At 49.9% G+C, this 19,128-nt stretch overlaps 1 protein-coding gene across 2 annotated transcripts in view; it reads right to left on the bottom strand.

Annotated features, from left to right (window-relative positions):
* Positions 1-19,128, bottom strand: part of RNASEH2A (ribonuclease H2 subunit A) — a 222,502-nt gene that overhangs the window by 154,101 nt on the left and 49,273 nt on the right. For both annotated transcript variants that reach the window (XM_069604132.1, XM_069604130.1), the window contains exon 5: positions 18,524-18,661. In XM_069604132.1, coding sequence (XP_069460233.1) covers positions 18,524-18,661 — 138 coding nt within the window. The remainder of the gene's footprint in view (positions 1-18,523; positions 18,662-19,128) is intronic.

Here is a 19,128-nt window from a genome sequence, read left to right as displayed (position 1 = left end):
GCCGTGCAGGTGAGTGGGTGAGCCCCCCAGCCTCCTTAGGCCTTGAATCCACTGCCTCTTACCACTTTAGAGCCCCCAGCCCCTCCATATCCCACAGTGCAGGCCGCGTCTTTCCCCGCGTCTTTCCTGCCTCCCCTTGTGCCCGCCCTCGCTCCCTCCCACCAGCCCTGATAGGCTGCCTTGATCCCGACCAGCTTTCCGATTGTTATTTTCCCACCCCACACCGTGATTGGCCACTTGACAGACAAATCCGAAATCCCCAGGGCAGCCCTCTGCCCGGCAGCCCCCTGCGGCTAAGGGCCCGAAGGCCAAGGGCGGCTATTACATTGGCGGCTCCAAGATGTGTCTGCAGGTGTCCGCAGGGGACGCCAAGGAAGCCAGACACCAACAAAAACCGCGAGTGTGGCATGGGTGGGGAATAGAGCAATCACTCTACTCCAGAAAACCTCCGTCACTCTATCTTACCTACCAATAACATAGAGTGCCATAATACTAGCATGTCCACACTTAGATAGAATTGTGAATGTCAGCATGTCCACTCTTTGATAGAATTGTGAATGTTAGCATGTCCACACTTAGATGGAATTGTGAATGTCAGCATGTCCACTCCTAGATAGAATTATGAATATTGGTCTGCGTCGGATCTAGATGGAATTGTGAATGTTAACATGTCCACACTTAGATAGAATTGTGAATGTCAGCATGTCCACTATTAGATGGAATTGTGAATGTTAGCATGTCCACTCTTAGATGGAATTGTGAATATTGGCCTGCGTCGCATCTAGATGGAACTGTGATTGTTAGCACGTGAAAGTTGCATTTAGAAAGTGTGCCCTATAGCCTCTCCGTGAATTTAGAAATGTGCCCAACAGCCTCGCTGGTAAATCGAATTTAGAAGTGTGCCCAAGACCCTCTGTGAAAGTTGCATCTAGAAGTGTGCCCAATAGACACTCTGGAAAGTTGCATTTAGAAGTGTGCCCAATAACCTCGCTGTGATTTCAGAAGTGTGCCCAATAGCCTCTCTGGTAAATTGAATTTAGAAGTCTTCTCAATAGCCTCTGGAAAACTGATTTTAATAGTGCGCCCAGTAGCCTGTCTGTGGAAAATTTGAATTTAGAAATGTGCCCAATAGCCTCGCTATGAAAGTGGCATTTAGAAGTGTGCCCAATGCCCTCTGTGAAAGTTGATTATAGAAGCGCATCCAATAGACGCTCTGTAAAAAAATGCATTTAGAAGTGTGCCCAATAGCCTCTGGAGAAAATTGAATTTAGAGCTGCTCCCAATAGCCTTTTGAAAATTGATTATACAAGTGCGCCCAGTAGCCTCTCTGTGGAAAATTGAATTTAAAAGTGTGCCCAATATCCTCTATGAAAGCTGCTTTAGAAGTGTGCCCAACAGCCACGCTGTGAAAGTTGCATTTAGAAGTGTTCCCAATAGCATCGGTGAAAGTTGATTATAGAAGTGTATCCAATAGACACTCTGGAAAGCTGTATTTAGAAGTGTGCCCAATAGCCTCTCTAGAAAATTGAATTTAGAAGTATGCCCAGTAGACGCTCTGTGAAAATTGCATTTAGAAGTGTACCCAATAGCCCTCTGCCCAATAGCCTCTCTGGTAAATTGAATTTAGAAGTGTGCCCAATAAACCTCTCTGTGGAAAATTGTATTTAGAAGTTCGCCCAGTAGTCTTGCTATGAAAAATTGAATTTAGAAGTTCGCCCAGTACCCTCTCTGGGAAAGTTGCATTTAGAAGTGTGCTCATTGAAAGAGCATATAACCCATCATATCACACCACCACGCTTACTCTCTCCTTACATCACCACTCAACTAGAACACAGAGATACTATGACTCCATTCGGTATAACTGTTCTCATACCAACATCCGCCGCTTACTCCACATCATTCTATGTAAACACTGCTGGTATCACACCCCCAGCCAGGCGTTTTCCTCAGGCCTAACGCAGCCACATCCGTTCCGGATAAATCCTGCCAGAACAAACACATTCTCCTGATCTCTAAACCACCACATCTACCGCTAAGAAGCAGCTATTACACGAGTACCGCACGAGCTGCACACATACCCGGTGCTCACACGCACCTTTTTGACTCTCCGTTCTCTCTCTACTGATCTGAACTTCGGTTTCCAAGGGCGTTCAACCTACCAGCGCCTTCAGACCATACCAATGGTATATAAGGCGCTATATAAGTGCAAAATAACATAACATAACATGTTTACATTTGCATGACATAAGATATGTCCATAGTTAGAGAATAATAATCATTTTGTAATAAAACAGTAACATTTAACAATTTAACTTTAACTGTCTCCAAGTGCTCCTTCCATCATGGCAGGGCAGTCTGTCGGTTCAGAGGGGGTCGGGCAAGCCGGGGGGAGAGGGGACTTGAGCTTGTGAGGACCCAGTGAAGTTGTGGCTAGTTGCTCTCGGGGTTCTGTGATGTTGGTTGTGAATCAGTTTTCCATAGGTTTGTTCTTGTTCATGGGGGCTTGTCATCCGAGGGGTGAAACAAGGATCCTGCGAGTTCTTTCCAGGCCGTTAGGGTCATGCTCAAGGCATCTGTAGACCTGGCAACACTGTCTTCCCATGCCTTTGTTTCAGCTTGTACCCAACGTTCCAATTCTCTGTGCCATACCTTTTGTTGGGGTCCTGCGGGTTTTTTCCAGGACACTGCAATTGGCCTTTTTGCCAGTATGCACATTATGTCCATTAATTTGGCCTGGTGTTTAAGTTTGGCCAGCCTGGGGTACGTTCCCAGAAGGCATTCGTCCGGGGTCCACTTGTACCGAGTCAACCCTGCTTTTTCGCTTGTCAGCTGTGCGGTGGTCCACAGGGACTGTGTTTTGGTGCACGACCAGAACATGTGAATCAGGTCTGCATTATTCTCTTCGCACCAGGTGCAGACAGAGTGTGGTGATTTATTGAATTTTGCCAGCCTGGATGGGGTTAAATATGTTCGGTATAACAGGTTCAGTTGTATTTGTCTAAATCTGTGGTTTCTGGAGACTGCTTTAGGGTACGCTAGAGCCCTCTCCCATTCTCCATCAGCCATTTCCCGGCCCATGTCCGTTTCCCATCTTCTTTTCAGATCGGCACTTCGTGGGTTGGGGGTGTCACTCAAGTCGCCATAGATCTGAGACACTGGTCTCCATCCATCTCCCAAGCTGTACAATAGTGTGATCAGAGGGTTTGGTTCCGGTTCCTCCGGCCATGTTGTCCACTTGTTTCGTGCTGTAGTCCGTATCCTTCGATACCACAGAAACTGGCCCGTGTGGATTCCAGCTTCCTCCTGTAGTGTTTCAAATTCCTTAAAGGTGCCATCGTCATATAGGTCTCCCCACGTATATATCCCTTTTTCTTCCCAGCGTCTGAGGTGTTGCAGGTCCATGTCGGATCTGCATAGGTCCGAGATCATTAGTATGTCTGGGGAGTAGTGATGCTTTGTGTGGGCGAGTGCCTCTGCTCTGTGCCATACTTTTCGCCCTAGGGCAGCCAAGAAGGGGGCATTTCGCATCAGGTGGGTGGGGGCCCAAATAAGCTCCTTCAGATGGATCGGGGAGACCAAGTGTTGTAGCAGGGGCGTCTCAGATGTGGCGTCGTCTGCCAGCCACTTGGTCACAAAACCGAGTTGCGCTGCCAAATAATATTTCTCAAAGTTTGGGAGTTGAATTCCCCCCTGGCTATGTGGTAGGACCAAGGTGGCGAGTGCTATCTTGCATCTTCCTTTCCCCCATAGGAAATCACGGAGTATCACTTCTAGCAGGCGAAAAAAGGAAGCATTAATGTAGTAATGTACATTTTGGAACCTGTACAGGAATCTAGGGAGGACAATCATTTTAATTATTGAGGCTCTGCCCATCATGGACAGGGGAAGTTTTGCCCAGAAGTTCATGGATTTTCTCAAGACGGGGATTGCCGATTTCGCGTTGTGTTCGTGCATCAGTGCAGGGGTGTGCATTATGTGTATTCCCAGGTATTTAAACGAGGTGACCTCCCACTGCATCCCCACAGAAGGAAGTTCTACAATATTCTTGCTCTTGAGGCCAGCTAGAGGGAAGAGGCAGGACTTCGCCCTGCTAAATTGTATACCCGAGACCTTCGCAAAGTTGTCTAAGACATCTAGCATTGTGGGCACGTAACATAGCAGCACATCGTCTGCATAAAGTGAGATGATGTGGTCCACCCCCCCCCCAGGCGTATCCCAGCATCGAAGAATTGTTTCCAAAAATAGATGGCAATAGGTTCCAGTCCTAGTACATAAAGCATGGGGGATAGTGGACATCCCTGCCTAGTGCCCCTGCATATGTCCCGGACCTCAGATACATACTTTCCGGTTTTTCACCCTAGCCCTGGGTTTTGTGTAAAGTATCTTGATCCACCTAATGAACCCCGGGCCAAAGCCGAAACCCTCTAGAACCACTGCGAGCCATTCCCAATATACAGAATCGAACGCCTTAATGGCATCAAGGGATAGCAGTGCACATGCCTCCGTGCTAGCCTCAGTTTGGTTTATAACCTGTTGTAATCTGCGTAAATTCATGGTCGTGTTCCGGCTCGGTATGAAGCCGCACTGATCCATGTGCACGATCTCCCCTATGATTCTAGCCAACCTCTTCGCTAATATCATTGTTAGTATTTTTACATCATAATCGAGTATGGCTATTGGGCAGTAAGAGTCGCATTTGTCGACAGGTTTGTTGGGTTTAATGATCAGGATCAAAAGGGTCTCTCTCATGCGGTCGGGCAATATCCCCCTCTCATATGCTTCTTGAAAAACCTCATGTAATAAAAAGGTGTTAGGGAGGTCTCGTACGCTTAATAAAACTCAGCGGGTAGCCCATCGGTCCCAGGGGTCTTGCAGTTGGCCAGCGATTTAATCGCCTCTGTTATATCTTCGGTCGTGATGTCTGCATCTAGGGCCTCAGTCTGCTCAGGGGTTAGTCTGTGGAGTCCTATTTCCTCTGGAAACCTGGTCCTTATGGGAGTATAGGTGTTCATAAAAGCGCTTGAAGGCGTTGTTTATGCCTTGTTGTGTTTTGAATTCATTGCCCTCTGTATCCTGTATCTTGGTGATTGTGTGCCTGGGGTGTTCTTTCTTGCAGCCAGGCCAGCATTCTACTCGGCCTGTCGGCTTCTGTGTGTGCTCTGTTACTCTTGGTGGTGTAGTCAAATTTAGCTAGTCTGTCCCATGCCGATGTGCATTTAACTCTCAGTGCTTTGAGGGTGTCCTCTCTCTGGTGAGTGTTCACCGGGGTGGCCTCAAATTGCTCAATCTCTTGCTCCCAGTGTTTTAGTTCGCCTCGCAGCTGTTTTCTAATACCTCCCGCTTTTGTTATAGTTTCCCCCCTTATCACTAGTTTTAGGGCGTCCCACATCGTGCTCAGGTGGTCGACACTTCCGGTATTTACCTCTATAGTATCTATAAAGTCGTGCAGCTCCTCCCTGAATGCCAGATCACCCAGGGCGTCAATCGGCATTCTCCACATAGGGATAGGGGGTCTAGGGCCAGCGTGGTTCCATTCTACTAGAAGTGACGAGTGGTCTGAGATGGTTCTCCCTAGGTGTTGTGCACTGTCTATTTGTGACAGGTGTTCTTTGCTAATGAAAACGTAATCTAACCTCGTATGAAGGTCATGTGGGGAGGAGAAGTAAGAGTATCCCCGGGGGTTGGGGTGCTACTCCCTCCATGTGTCAGCAAGATCTAGTCCGTCTATTAATAGGGATAACCGTGGCTACCGTGGCTGCTGAGGGACCTTTCGGTGGGGCTGGGACCTATCAAGGTTGGGATCTCATACACAGTTGAAGTCCCCTGCCCAAAAAAAGATGCCGTGCCTGTATGGGTCGATTTTGGGATACATCGAGTTCAGATGTGCCGGAATATTAGTGTTGCGAAGGTAGGAGTTCACTATACATACCTCTTCCTGTTCTAGTCGGCCCCACAGTATCGCAAACCTGCCTTCCGGATCTATCTCGGACTTAATAAAATGGAATGGGAGTTGGGGGTGAATCCAGGTGTATACTCCTCTGGCATATTTGGAGTAGGTGGTTCCAATTCCTTGTCCTCCCCAATGCTTGCCTAATTTGGCCAGAGAGTCCGCCGTGCAATGTGTCTCCTGCAACAGTGCTATTTGCACTCCCTTTCTGTTCAGGTAGGACTTGATTCTGTTCCGGCGTAGAAGTTCCCAAGCCCCTCACGTTCCAAGTCATTATTTTTATTCTAGTTGCCATGGTGGGTTAATAGGTTTTCTGCTGCTTCAGTCCAGCAACTGCCAACCTCTTCTGTCCGCTCACCCCTTTTTGGCTTCTTCCCTCCGTGCCCGTCCTTCCCGGCACCATCTGTTACACCTGTTGGAGACTTTTTAACTTGAGTAACTCCCATTGTGTGAATGGGGAAAACAAACAAAAAACAACTCAAACTGCCCCTAGCAGTTGCTTTCAACTTGCAGCGCTCAGGGGGGCCAGAGCCTTCCAGGCCACTCCTGGCCTTCCGGAACAGGTGGTGTGTAGGCAGATTGCCTGCACAAATTCCGGTGGGGTGGGTTGCCTTTCTTTTATTTCGTGTGGTCCTCCGAGCTCCTGTCCGATCTGGCTTACATCTCAGTAGGACTCAGTTGTAGTATAATTGTCTGCTGTCTGTATTCGTGTGGGGGGATCGGTTTGCTCTTCTTGCCATGGCGGGTGCGTAGTCAGCCCAAGTCTGACCGTGGTGGTTCCTCCTTGCCATCAGCCAGGTTATTATGTTCGAGCCACATGTTTGCTGCGGCTGGGGTCTCCAGAAATATCGCTCTTCCTTTGTACAGAATTTTGAGGCGCGACGGGTAGAGCAACATGTATTTTAGGTTGAGCTTTCGTAATTGTGCTTTTATTGGAATGAAGGAGTTCCTTGCTCGTTGCACTGTGGGGGTATAATCTGGGTACAAGACTATTGTCGAGTCTTTCCTCTTGATCTCTCCACCTTCTCTGGAGTATCGCAATATAGTTTCCCGGTCACGAAAGTTTAAAATTTTGGCAATGATTGGGCGCGGGTGTGAGCCGGGTGGAGGGCATTTCTGGAGAGATCTGTGGGCTCTTTCAACGGAGAACCCCTGGGTGATGTTTCCTGGACCAATTTCCTGTTGTAGCAATGTTTCGATAAATTCTGTCGGGTCTGGGCCTTCCAAGTCTTCTGGAACCCCCAGTATACGAATGTTATTTTGGCGGGCTCGACCATCGGCATCCTCGGAGCGCGCCTCGAGCCTTGCCACTTTTTGTTCCAAGTCTTGGACTTTTATCTTTAGATCTTGGGTACTGTCCACGTCGTCTTGCAGGGTAGTTTCTATCGCCGTGACCCTTTGAGGTTTTGGGCGTCCTGACGCATGAGCTGTATGTCCGATTTCACCTCCTCTATCTTCCCTTCGACTGAGGTGCGGAGGGCCTCTATTGCCTGCAAGACTTGTGTGTGTTTGAGGTCCTCTTCTTGTTGTTGAGGCGGCTCTTCCCGAGGTCTCCCGGTCATGTTGTGATCGTCTTTGGGGCCCGACTGTCGTGAAGGAATCCATCGTAACCAATTTCGGTTTATTTTTGGGGCGAGACATCCCCGGTGTCCGGTCCCACAGTCTCTTATGCCTGATCCGGTTCTGCAAGCTGTGCGTGCCTTCCCTGCGGCTCTTGGTTAGCGTTATGGTCCTCGTGTCTTTGGGCGGAGGGTAGCGGGTCCATGGGTCGAGTGAGCTGTCCCCGCTTATTGGTTGGCCATGTGGGGTGGGGTTCGTCGCGAACTTGCACCCAAATCTGAGTGGTGGAGGGGGGGGTCCCCGGTTCTTTTCCGCCTCACTTACTGCTGGCACACTGCGCCCGCTGTTTCTACGATCTTCCCATCAGCTCCGCTCGACTGCACCCCGAGTGCGTCACTCCGGCCCTCGTTCCTCCTGCGGCGACGGCTCCCCGGAGTGCCTTCCGCGCCGGTATCACTGGGCTCGAATTTCAGTCCCTGTGGTTTCTCCGCAGCTGGGGAACGAGTGGCCCGCCCCGTCGACTTCGGTGTGGGAAAGAGTCCTTTGTTGGCGCGCTCCGCAAGGTAATTTAGGCATCCGTAGCTTCGTTCTTATTCCGTGGTGGGCGCCAGGGGCTCAGCGTCCAGCTTTGCGTTTTCAGCCTTCCCTGCCCCGGTTCGCCCCAGGAGCTGGGTCGAGTGTCGGTAATCGGTTCCCCTTCGATGTTGTTCGGTTTTTTAAGTTTGCAGACCAGTTATAGCGATATTAGCTCGATTTGCAAGGATCTCGGAACGGAGCTCTGCGGTAGCCTGTCCTTACAGCATGCGTGCTGGCCACGCCCCCCCCTAACTTATCATACTTACCTTACATTCTCTGGCTTTACCCTTTTGAAAGGTCTGTGGCTCCAGACAGGTAACCACCAAAAGGAAAACTCACTGCTCTAACTTTCCTCGTAAACAAAGAAAAAAAAATCCGTAAATGGAACCCTCCAGTCCCTTGTACACTTTACAATCCCGTCAATAGGCGGTTAAATCGTTAGTTACTGAGAACTTTGTTATAACAAACTTTTCAAGTTAGTGCGTTTAGAAAAAAGCAGCTGTTCATGTAATTGTGAGAGAAAGAAATGTTTAATAGTTAAATAAACAAAGCAAATAAGCAATAAATTATACAGTTCAGTTTAAAAAGATGGGCGACGGGTTTCGAGAACAACATTCTCTTCTTCCAGAGCCAGATGATTGTGCTGAACTGTAAATTAAAAGTGAGGGAAAGAGGCAATCAGATTTAAGTCTATGTAGGTGCAGAAATTTAGCTACTTTCACATAAGTAAGAGCACATAACTTAATTCACATTTTTCATCTCATACTGTGCTAGATCTTATACAGTCTAGGTTATTATGCGAAGTCACTGATTAGCACTTGTCCAAATCATCACTATCAAGGGTACCGGATGATTGAAATGAGGGTTAGCACAGGTCACTATCCATAGAGCATTAGTCATATTCTCACAGAGCGCCACATATACAGCTATCCCCTTTATTAGCCCAAATGCACACCTCACTTCCACTGTGCTCAGACACCTTGCTATCTCTTACGACTTCTCTCATTGTCTAATCCACAACCACCTTTTGATTTTTACTGCATCTTTACCCTCCGATGGCTCACACCATCTCCCTTCCTAAATTTTGTTATCTACCTCCATCCAATTACTCCCCACCTACCTTTTTACTATCCTCACCTTCTGCCTCCGTATTTCCAAGGGCTGTGGTGGGTGATGCAGATTGTAGGTAGACAGTATTGGCTCTTGGCGTTCTGCGGCAGTTGCTTCCCAAAAGAAGAAAATCCTGGATCTCCCGCTTTGAGGAGCAGCTACTAGTTTAAAGATGAGATTTTGCTGTGGCAGCAATATGCTTGGTCATCATCCATGAAACATAAGCCCTCATAGCGTCCTTCAATCAGCAGAGCCCCCTGGAATGAAATTAGTCTATCCACTCAACCAGTGGCAGGTGGTTACACTGGCTAGAGGGCAAAATGTTAGCTTGCATGACTGGGGACAGATCCTTAGTTTGCTTCAGCCAGGCTGGTTCCCGAAAAGTGATTTTTGGAACAGAGTCCATTATATGTCAAGGGAGGAAAATCTGGTGGCACAGCATTTCCATTTCAGTCCACCCTTGATGCAGCATTTCCGAGCCATAGGCCCAAGCCATGATGCAATTGTCAGGACCTATTTAGTAAATGCGAGTACTGCCGTCAGGTCCTATTCAGTAATTATGAAAGAGTCCAAGAAGAGAGTCAAATAGCCTTGAACTACAACACTGCAGTCCTTCTGTGTAAACAAAGCAGTTTCCTTTTACCCAGGCCTTTCTGGGTTGAGTGCCAATGTACTACTAAAAGAACAAATAGAGAACGGCTCCCCAGAAAAACTACAAATCCCTGTCCGAAGTGTAGTTTTTGTCCGCTGAAACCTATTGGAAAAATGCATTGTGCTGAATGACGAAAGCCGCCCTTGGCTAATATTTACACAAGAAAGGTGCTGTCCACTGAACACTTGTTGGAACAATTCCTAGTGGCGAATGACGCTTGTGTCCTTTGTATTTTAGTTAAGAAAAAATGTCAGTGCTGGTCAGACTTTGGCGATTGTAGAAGTGGAATAGGGACGGGCCAAAAAAGGTGTAAACAGAGTACGCACAGCTGTTCTGGGCAGCAGAGCAGGAAGACCAGGAGGCAGATGGATGGAAGGAGAGGAAGAGCAGTGAGGCTTTCCAGATGGGAGGGGTCAACTCCCTCCTAATTCTTTTTCTAGGTTTGTGAAGCCCCATGCTGGATTCTGGCTATTTTTAAACCTTTTCTAGCAGAACTTTAATTCGAGGGGATTGGGTCCTCCGACGTATTCCATACCTATGGCATATCTATGACAGTAATCGCCACAGCTGTGCTGCTTTGGAAAATCTTTCGCCGTCTGCGTCCTGCGTCGATGACGTCTATACGTCGTCCTAGAGGACCTCCTTCGACGGCCGACGTCTCTGGATGTAATAAGTAGGACACACGACACCCTTAGCCTCAGTTCCGTTTTTTCCGCGAACGTGTTCTGTTCGGAGATCTCGGCGCGCCTCGACTCTTTGGAGTTTGTTCTTTCGGTTCTTCGAACCTGTTCGTTTTGTGAAGTATGTGTAGGCTTCAAGAAGTGTGGGGACTGCGGGTCCAAGATGTCGGTGACGGACTCGCACGACGCCTGCCTCTGGTGCCTCGGGGAGGCCCACGACACGGATGATTGTGTTGACTGCCAGTCGCTTACGTCCAAGGCCTTGCGGGAACGTGAGAAGAAGCTATTGGTCGGTAATGTGTCCAAGCCCCGGAAGGTGAGGTCCACTGGGCTTTCGACGGATGATACGAGGGGCGACTCTCCTCACCGTAGTCGTAAGTCTAGGGGGTCTCGGTCCCGGAGTGGGTCCCTCCACTCCTCTGCCTCTCCGAGGCACTCCCGGAAGCGCCGTCATCAGTCGCATTCCCCGTCCTCATCCGAGGACTCTGCCCGTCGGCAGGGTTCTTATCCCAGCAAGCGTTCTTCTCCGGAGGAATGGGCTTCCTTCGGGAAGACAATGTTGGCGATTCTTGAATCGCAGGGCTCCGGTCCGTCCGCGCCTCCGAGAGGGGTCGGCCGTGACCGTACTAGAGACACTGCTCGTACGCCTTTGGGCTCGGGTGGTCGGCACGATTCACAGGAGAGGTCCCGCTCGGACAAGGGGAATCATTCTAGTCATGCCCGTTACAGGTCCCGGTCCTCGACGCCCTCGAGACCGCGTGAAACTGTGAAGTCTTCGAAGAAGACATCGACGCCTCCGAGGAAGTCGTCGACGTCATCGACGCCTAGGCTGTCGAGAGACACGCTCGGGGCTCCGGCCTCGAGGCCTGTGTCAAAGCCGTCGATGCTGTCGGCGCCACGCTCGACGTCGACGCCCTCAACGCCTTTCGAGGCTATGGTGTCGGAGGTACCCCGTGGCACGGGGAACCCCCTAGAAAGGCTCTGGCCAAGGCAAAACATGTCTTTCTCCCTTATTCAGGGCCCACTTTCCAGCCTATGGAGTATATTTCCGAGGTGGAAGAGGGTTCTGAAGATGGGTTGGTTCCTGACATGGTACCAGATGAGATTCTTTATGGTCATAGCGAGATTGAGGACCTGCGTCAGTCCCTGCATGACGCCAGTGGTCTGGATACCTCTCCGGAGGTGGAGTTCTGCAGGCCTGAGCCTGGCACCCATGCCGAGTCATCGTACCGGCGCCTTATGTCGAGGGTCACGGGCTACTTGGGGTGGTCGGCGCCCCCAGTTGATTTTGTGCAGGATAACCTGACGGATATCCTTGATCAAGGTCCACCCACTGACCCGGTACTGCCATTCCATATGGCTCTGCAAAGAAGGGTGGCAGCGGCTTGGACTGCTCCGGAGAGTCTCCCGGCAGTGGGCAAGTCTTTGCTGTGAAAATACCGCCCAGCCAGTAGTGATCCCTGCTACTTGACCATGCACCCCACTCCGGAGAGTTTGGTGGTGCAGGCGCCTACGGCCCCAGCAAAGCAGGCGTATCCTACCATCCCTCCTGATGGGGACGACAAGCGTTTCGATGGCTGGGCGAAGAAAGTGTTTTCTTCAGGGGGTATGGCTTTTCAGGCGGCCAACTCCGTACGTGCCTCGTCGCGTTTCACGCACACTCTGTGGAACTGTATTTCCTTTGCGGCTGAACATATTCCCGAAGGGGACGAACGGGATGGTTTTCTTGCTATTATTCAGGATGGCAAGGATGCCATGTGTGTGTCTGTTCAGTCGGGTTTGGACATGGCAGACTGTCAGCCGGTCCATGGCGGCGAGCACCGTCATACGCAGGTTTGCGTGGTTGAGGAAGTCGCGGTTTGCTCCTGATGTGCAAGCCAGGCTCCTCAACATGCCCTTTGATGGTGAACATCTTTTTGGCAGCAAGGCTGACGAGAGCCTTGAGAGGTTGCAGACCTCCAAAGCTGCAGCGAAGTCGTTGGGCGCTGCAGTCCGCCAACCTCCGCCTTTTCGTCCTAGGGGACAGCAATGGAGGGGAGGTTCCTTTCGTTATTACTCATCCTTTAGTAAAGCGAGAGGAGCTGCAAGTCAGAAGGGGCAACCGTAGGAGTGCCAGAGGTGGAAAACAAGGTACTCGAGGTGCCAAGGCCGCGCGAGTAGTTGCCTCTTTGCCCTCAGGCAACGCGGCATCCGCTTCTGCTCAGTCATGAGGCCCATGCTTGACCGGTTGGGGGAAGGCTGTCGCAGCATCTTGTAGAATGGCATGCCATTACTTCAGATGTGTGGGTTCTGGAGATCATAGCTCACGGTTATGGTCTTCCTTTCCGGCAGAGGCCTCACGACAATCCACCAGGGAATCTCTCTTTGAAGAGTCCGGATCGGCTCCTTGCGCAGGAAATTCAATCCCTGATGGAGAAAGGCGCCATAGAGCTGGTTCCTGTAGCGGAGAGGAACAAGGGATGGTATTCCCCTTATTTTTTTATTTAAAAAAAAGACGGGGGATTGAGAGCACACGTTCAAGATGGTTACTCTCTCTCAAGTCCTCCAGGCCCTTCAACTTCAGGACTGGTTGGTGTCTCGACCTCAAGGACGCTTATTTTCATGTGCTGATCCATCCCAAGCACAAGAAGTACCCGAGGTAGCGGTTGGCGACTCGCACTTTCAGTTTCGGGTCCTGCCGTTCGGATTGACCTCCGCCCGAGGGTTTTCACCAAGCTCATGGTGGTGGTGGCAGCTTATCTCAGGAAAGGGGGGGATTCACGTCTACCCCCTACCTGGACGATTGGTTGATCAGGGCGCGCTCTCCCGAGCAAGTCCTGGATCATCTGTCCGTCACCTGCCACTCCCTTCACAGGCTGGGCTTTTCCCTCACTTGGCGCCAACTCAGCAGCTCCAGTACATCGGAGCAGGGCTCGACACGTCCCTGGGGCAATGTTTTCCTCCCCAGGTTAGAGCTCACCACATTCAGCAGATGTGCACGTTTCAACATGCCCAGGATCTCCCAGCGTTCGAGTTCTTGAGGTTGCTCGGCCTCATGGCATCCTGCATTCTTCTGGTGCCAGGGGCCAGGTTGCAGATGAGATCTCTGCAATGGGCCCTCAAGCTGCAGTGGTCTCAGTCCTACGGCAGAATGTCAGACCCCCGTTCAGGTGCCGCTCTCGGTCACCCAGGACCACCTGTGGTGGGCCGAAGAAAGGCAATCTGATGAGGGGGCTCCATTTTGGCTACCCTGGCCGGAGGTGACGATTGTGACGGACGCATCCCTCACGGGATGGGGAGCTCATGCCAACAAGCTGACAGTCAGCGGTCGTTGGTCTCTGTCGGAGTCCAGAATCCATATCAATCTGTTGGAGCGGAGGGCAGTCAGGCTTGCCCTGAAGGCTTTTCTGCCGACTGTGCGAGGAAAGAATGTCCTGATTCTGACGGACAACACAGTGGCAATGCACTACCTCAACAAAAAGGGGGGGGGGCAGGGTCACTTCCTCTGTGCAGGGAGGCGATGCAGCTCAGGTTCTGGGCCATCCAGCAGGAAATTTCAATCTCGGCAGTTCATCTGGCCGGAGACAAAAACGAGATGGCAGACTTTTACGCTCACCTGATCTCCACAGGGGCGCCGAACGGAGCTGGACGATCTGGTGGTGAGTGGTGTCTTGTACTCCGTTACGAAAGCAGGCTTGCCTATAAAGTTAAATCACAGGCTACCCAACCATTTGGATGAGGGCAACTCCCGCCTCCGTGGCATCCACTTGCACCCTACTGCTATATCTCACCTTTCAGTTATGAATAGCGGGCTCTCCGTCCTGCCACTGTTCGCAGGGGTGCGTAGTAGTTCAAGGATCTAGTTACTTCACTGATCCTATTAAGTTCCAGACAACTGTGACTCTATGGTAAGTCTTATTCCAAAGTTATGGATAGCTAAGAGTTCAAGTTGTAAAAGTTCACTCTGTACCTTTCTTTACAGGTTTCTTCTTCGTGCTTACAAGGTAAGATTTGCGCCAGTGCTATGCAGAAGTCTTTCCACCCGGTATTGTTTTTTCTGCACAACTAACCTGCTGCTTTTATATTCTGCAGGTGCGGAATCTCCTGGACAAAGGTTGCGTGATGAAGAATTGTGAGTCCGTGAGGATTGCTGCCTTCAGGGGAGAGCTGCCTTGTGCATGATTATAAGTTTAAATGAGGCCTTCCCACTGCTCTACTAACCTGATGTCTTCTGTTTTACAGATGCAGCAGTTCCGGAGCGGCGATCGGTAGATGGAGCGGTGATCGTGTGATGATGTTCCGATGGTTCGCTGGTAAGTATTAGCCCGGCGCTGATCTGCGATGAAGAGCGCATGGTCTGCAAGGCTAATCTGATGTCCTTTCCTTTTCAGCTCTGAAGAAGCATGGACTCCCGAGCGGCCGCGATGAAGAGACAGGTAAGTATTTTGTTCTGCTGTCCTTTCTCGCTATTCTTTGCAGGTAACTCGAGACAACTGGATGGGCGTGGCTGATGGCTGGCCTGGAGCTGTAGACACGGTGAGCGTTACGCTGCAGGAGTGCAGAATAACGCAAAGCGTGTGGCTTATATAGTCTTCTGAAAGTAGTCCCCAGGTAAAGTAGTTCCAGCAACCACACCCAAGCAAATAGTCCCACGGCAAATAATCCGCTCAGCCTGCCTCAAATTGGTTCACACGTGCCTCTCTGGGTCTGAAACGTGCCATGTTGGTGATGGCAGTATGAGCCTGGCGCCAAGGGCACCAGGACCGAGTCCAGGAAGCCCCTGCGAGATTCCTTGGGGCCTTCAAGGCCCCCATGGGACCCAACGCCTTAGGCAGGGTGGTCTGTACCTGATGTTTGGGGGTATGGACCGTGACACGGATGCTCTGAGCAGGCAGAGCACGATCTCTCACGAGGTGGAGCTGGCTCAGGAGATTCTCCGGGAGATCTTTGCCCTTTGGGGGACCCCTCAAGTGGATCTATTCGCCTCCAGTGTCAACCGAAGGTGCGAAAGGTTCTGCTCGCGGGAATTTCCTCCAAGAGGTGCCTTGGGGGACGCATTCGTGGTGGAGTGGTCCTTCCCACTCCAGTCCCTGTCATTCCGCAAGTGCTGCGGAGGTTACGGAGGTTCGGTTCTCAGATGATCCTCATTGCTCCGGCATGGGCCCGGAGGACGTGGTATCCGGACCTTCTAGACTTGTCCATCTGCCCCCCACATCGTCTTCCCTACCAAGACGATCTGCTCTCATGGGGGGGGGGGGGGTCAGGTTGTCCATCCAGAGGTCAGATCCCTCAACCTTCACGCCTGGCTTCTGAAAGGTTGAGTTATAAGGATTGGGACCTCCCTGCAGATGTGATGGAGGTGTTGCTTTTGGCCAGACGGCCGGCAACAAAGTCCCTGTACCGTTGCTGTTGGAGAAAGTTCTGCGACTGGTGCAGGGTTCAGAATGTGGATCCTTTTTCATGTGACATTCCTGTCGTTCTGTCTTTTTTGCTTCCTTTGGCCCACAAGGGCCTGCAAGTGGGTACCATTAAAGGTTACCTGGCGGCGCCGTCTATATTTAAGTGCTCGTCTGAGGGATGTTCTTATGTTAAAATCCCTTTAATTTCTCAGTTTCTGAAAGGGCTCACTAACGTGTTCCCTCTGTCACCTTTCCAGGTGCCCGGTTGGGATCTAAACCTTGTTCAAGTTTCTAATGGGTGCTCCTTTTGAGCCTTTGCATTCTTGTCCTTTGAGACGGTTACCCTTAAAACTGTATTTTTAGTTGCAGTCACTTCCGCTCGCAGAGTGAGTGAGTTACAGGCACTTTCAGTTAAGCCACCCTTCACTGTGTTTCATAAGGACAGTGTTGTCCTTAGAGTTCGTTTTTCCTTTCTTCCGAAAGTGGCGTTGGAATTTCATTTAAGCTAGAAGGTTATTCTTCCGGCATTTTATCCTCCTCCACATCCTGGTAAGGAAGAGGAGAGGCTCCATAGGCTGGATCCTAGGAGAGCTTTGAACTTCTACATTTCACGCATGTCCCGGGTCAGAGTGGACAATCAACTCTTTATTGGTTACGCTGGAAGGCGTTTGGGACAAGCTGTTACTAAGCAGACTTTGTCTCGATGGATTATCTTGGCAATTTCTGAATGTTACCGCTTGGCGGGTAAGGACCCTCTAGGCTTACGGGCCCATTCTACCAGGGGTATGGCTGCCTCTACTGCCCTGCAGAGGGGTGTTCCTATTCGTAACATCTGTGATGCAGCCACCTGGGCTCCGGTCCATACTTTTGTACGTCACAACTCGCTCGATTCTATCCGTGGGCAGGATCTGGCCTTTGGCAAGGCGGTCCTTTACTCTGCATTTTGATTGGGCATTCTAAATTTGTATATTCTAAATTCTTTTCCTACCTCCTTACGTTGGTACTGCTTTGGGAGTCTGTCAGATATGGAATACGTCGGAGGACCCAATCCCCTCGAAGAACAAGTTACTCTCTTACCTGGTGACGCTCTTTCGATGGGATGGTCCGACGAAGTATTCCATATCGCTCCCTCCCTGCCTTCCCCGCTACAGAATTTGCAGCTTACGTTTCCGCAAGGCTTTCTGTGGTCATACTGGCAGAAGATTGGTGCCACACGTTCTGGGGAAAAAACTACAACTGAGGCTAAGGGCGTTGCGCGTCCTACTTATAACTTCCAGTGACGTCGGAAGAGGTCCTCGAGGACGTCGTATCGACACAAAGATTTTCCGAAGCAGCACATCTGTGGTGATTACTGTCATAGATATGACATAGATATGGAATACATCGTCGGACCATCCCATCCCATCGAAAGAACGTTACCAGGTAAGAGAGTAACTTGTTCTTCTTTTTGAGATGCTTGTGGAATGACCTTTGCTACCCCTAACCCAACCCCCAGGCACTTCAGCTCACAGCCTAAGGAAAAACAAAAGAGGTGATCGCTGGAAGGTTTTGAATTAATCTTTAATCTCTAGCATTGCTCTGGGCAACCCTTCTGACCATCGTTCTTTGCCTGTCAAGCCAATACAATCGGGGAAAGACCATATGCAAATCAGGCTTGGTCCCAACCCAAAAATAGACACCTTATTCTGGATTGGCTATATGCTGAAACCAGTAAGTCCAATGGCCATTTAATTCTTTTTGGACAATTGTATCCTATTCTTGATGCATTTTTGATGGAAATCTCCTGGTGCAATAGGTGGCTTTTTTGAATGTGTTCCAGTGTATTTACATTTTTCAATTTTGCTTGAATTGTGAATTTTTCCAGGCATCCAATCCTGCCCAGTCCTCATTTCTCTATACTCTACAGTTAGCGGGTATGAGGTTTGTTTTGCCATTCATTTGATATTGCATTGAGAAAAGTATTGAGGCATTGATTGGGGCAGATGCCTCTATGAAATTGGCTACCATGACCTGGTGAGGCAGTTAGTTGGTTTTTAAGGTGGCTCTGATGATTTTCATGGAGAAGGTTATCAGTCTTAGTCTTGATTTGAGGTAGAGGCAATGACAATGGTTCAGCTTTTCCATTGAGGATTTTTTGCATTTTTAAGTGTGTTCTGTATAGGGATGATAATAATGCCAATGTTTATTACACTTTTCGCATAATGAAAAGATTTTTTACATGAGTGCAAGAAGCATTCAATAAAAATATACGGGACATTGGTAAACCTCCTGTGTTGGCAATTGAGAGCAGCCACCTACTGTAGGGGTTGTTGCCTGCTCCCTTTACTATTGCACAGTGACAGGTAAATGCTTTTCCCTACCCCTGCTCCTATCAGAGCCCCCTGCTGGGCGGGATAAGGGAGGGGTGATGGACACTCCCTTGGGGGTGAAGGGAAGGCTCTGGAGATGGGGGTGATAAAAAAGTCCCTGGGACCATTCCTGAAAAGTTGGGTCAAATGCTTACACCATTATGAACACAAGATAATTTTGCTCAATGTAAGCCTGAATCTTGGGACTCAGAAGTGCAGCATTTTGCCTGGCTTTTGTGGTGCAAATGTGACAAAACAATCATGGCACTGACCTTGGCACATATACTGGCCGCGCTGACCACGGGGAACAGCGAATCAGCCTTAGGCCTCACAGTCACTTCCACACCCGGGAATCTTTTCTTCAGTTTCTCCTCATACTTCTCAGCTGGGCCTACTGTGTCGACAAACACCTGAAAAGATAAAATAGGACACAAGAAGCCAACAAATGAACCTTTGCACGTCAATGGGAACGGTGAGAGATAAAGCAGACTGCTGTGCAATCAGGTGCAATGCAGGGTTTTTGCCACATGGGGCAAGTGACATGATGGTTGCCCCAGAAGCGCTGTACTGCATTGTCTAGACATGTACATGCTTTTCCCTACCCCTACTCCTATCACAGCCTCTGATGAGGGGTGGGAGGGATAGGGGCGGGGTCATGGACACTCCCATGGGTGTGGAGTGTCCATCTAAGTTCAGGATAGAGCACACAACACACTGCTTCAGGAATGGCCCCTTAACACCTAGGTCCAAAAACTATACATTACCCACCATACACGAGACTGGGTGATAGGAATACCACTGTTTCCTTCCCTGGTTAGTTATAGATCCGTTGCTGACAATTGCCATCCCTGCCCTATCAGATCCTCACTCCAGTACA

This window comes from Ambystoma mexicanum, chromosome 3q, assembly GCF_040938575.1.
Source record: "Ambystoma mexicanum isolate Mex_15411 chromosome 3q, UKY_AmexF1_1, whole genome shotgun sequence".
Taxonomy (NCBI): Eukaryota; Metazoa; Chordata; class Amphibia; order Caudata; family Ambystomatidae; genus Ambystoma; species Ambystoma mexicanum.
The sequence above is the reverse complement of the archived record's forward strand: the minus strand, read 5'-3'. Positions and strand labels throughout refer to the sequence as shown.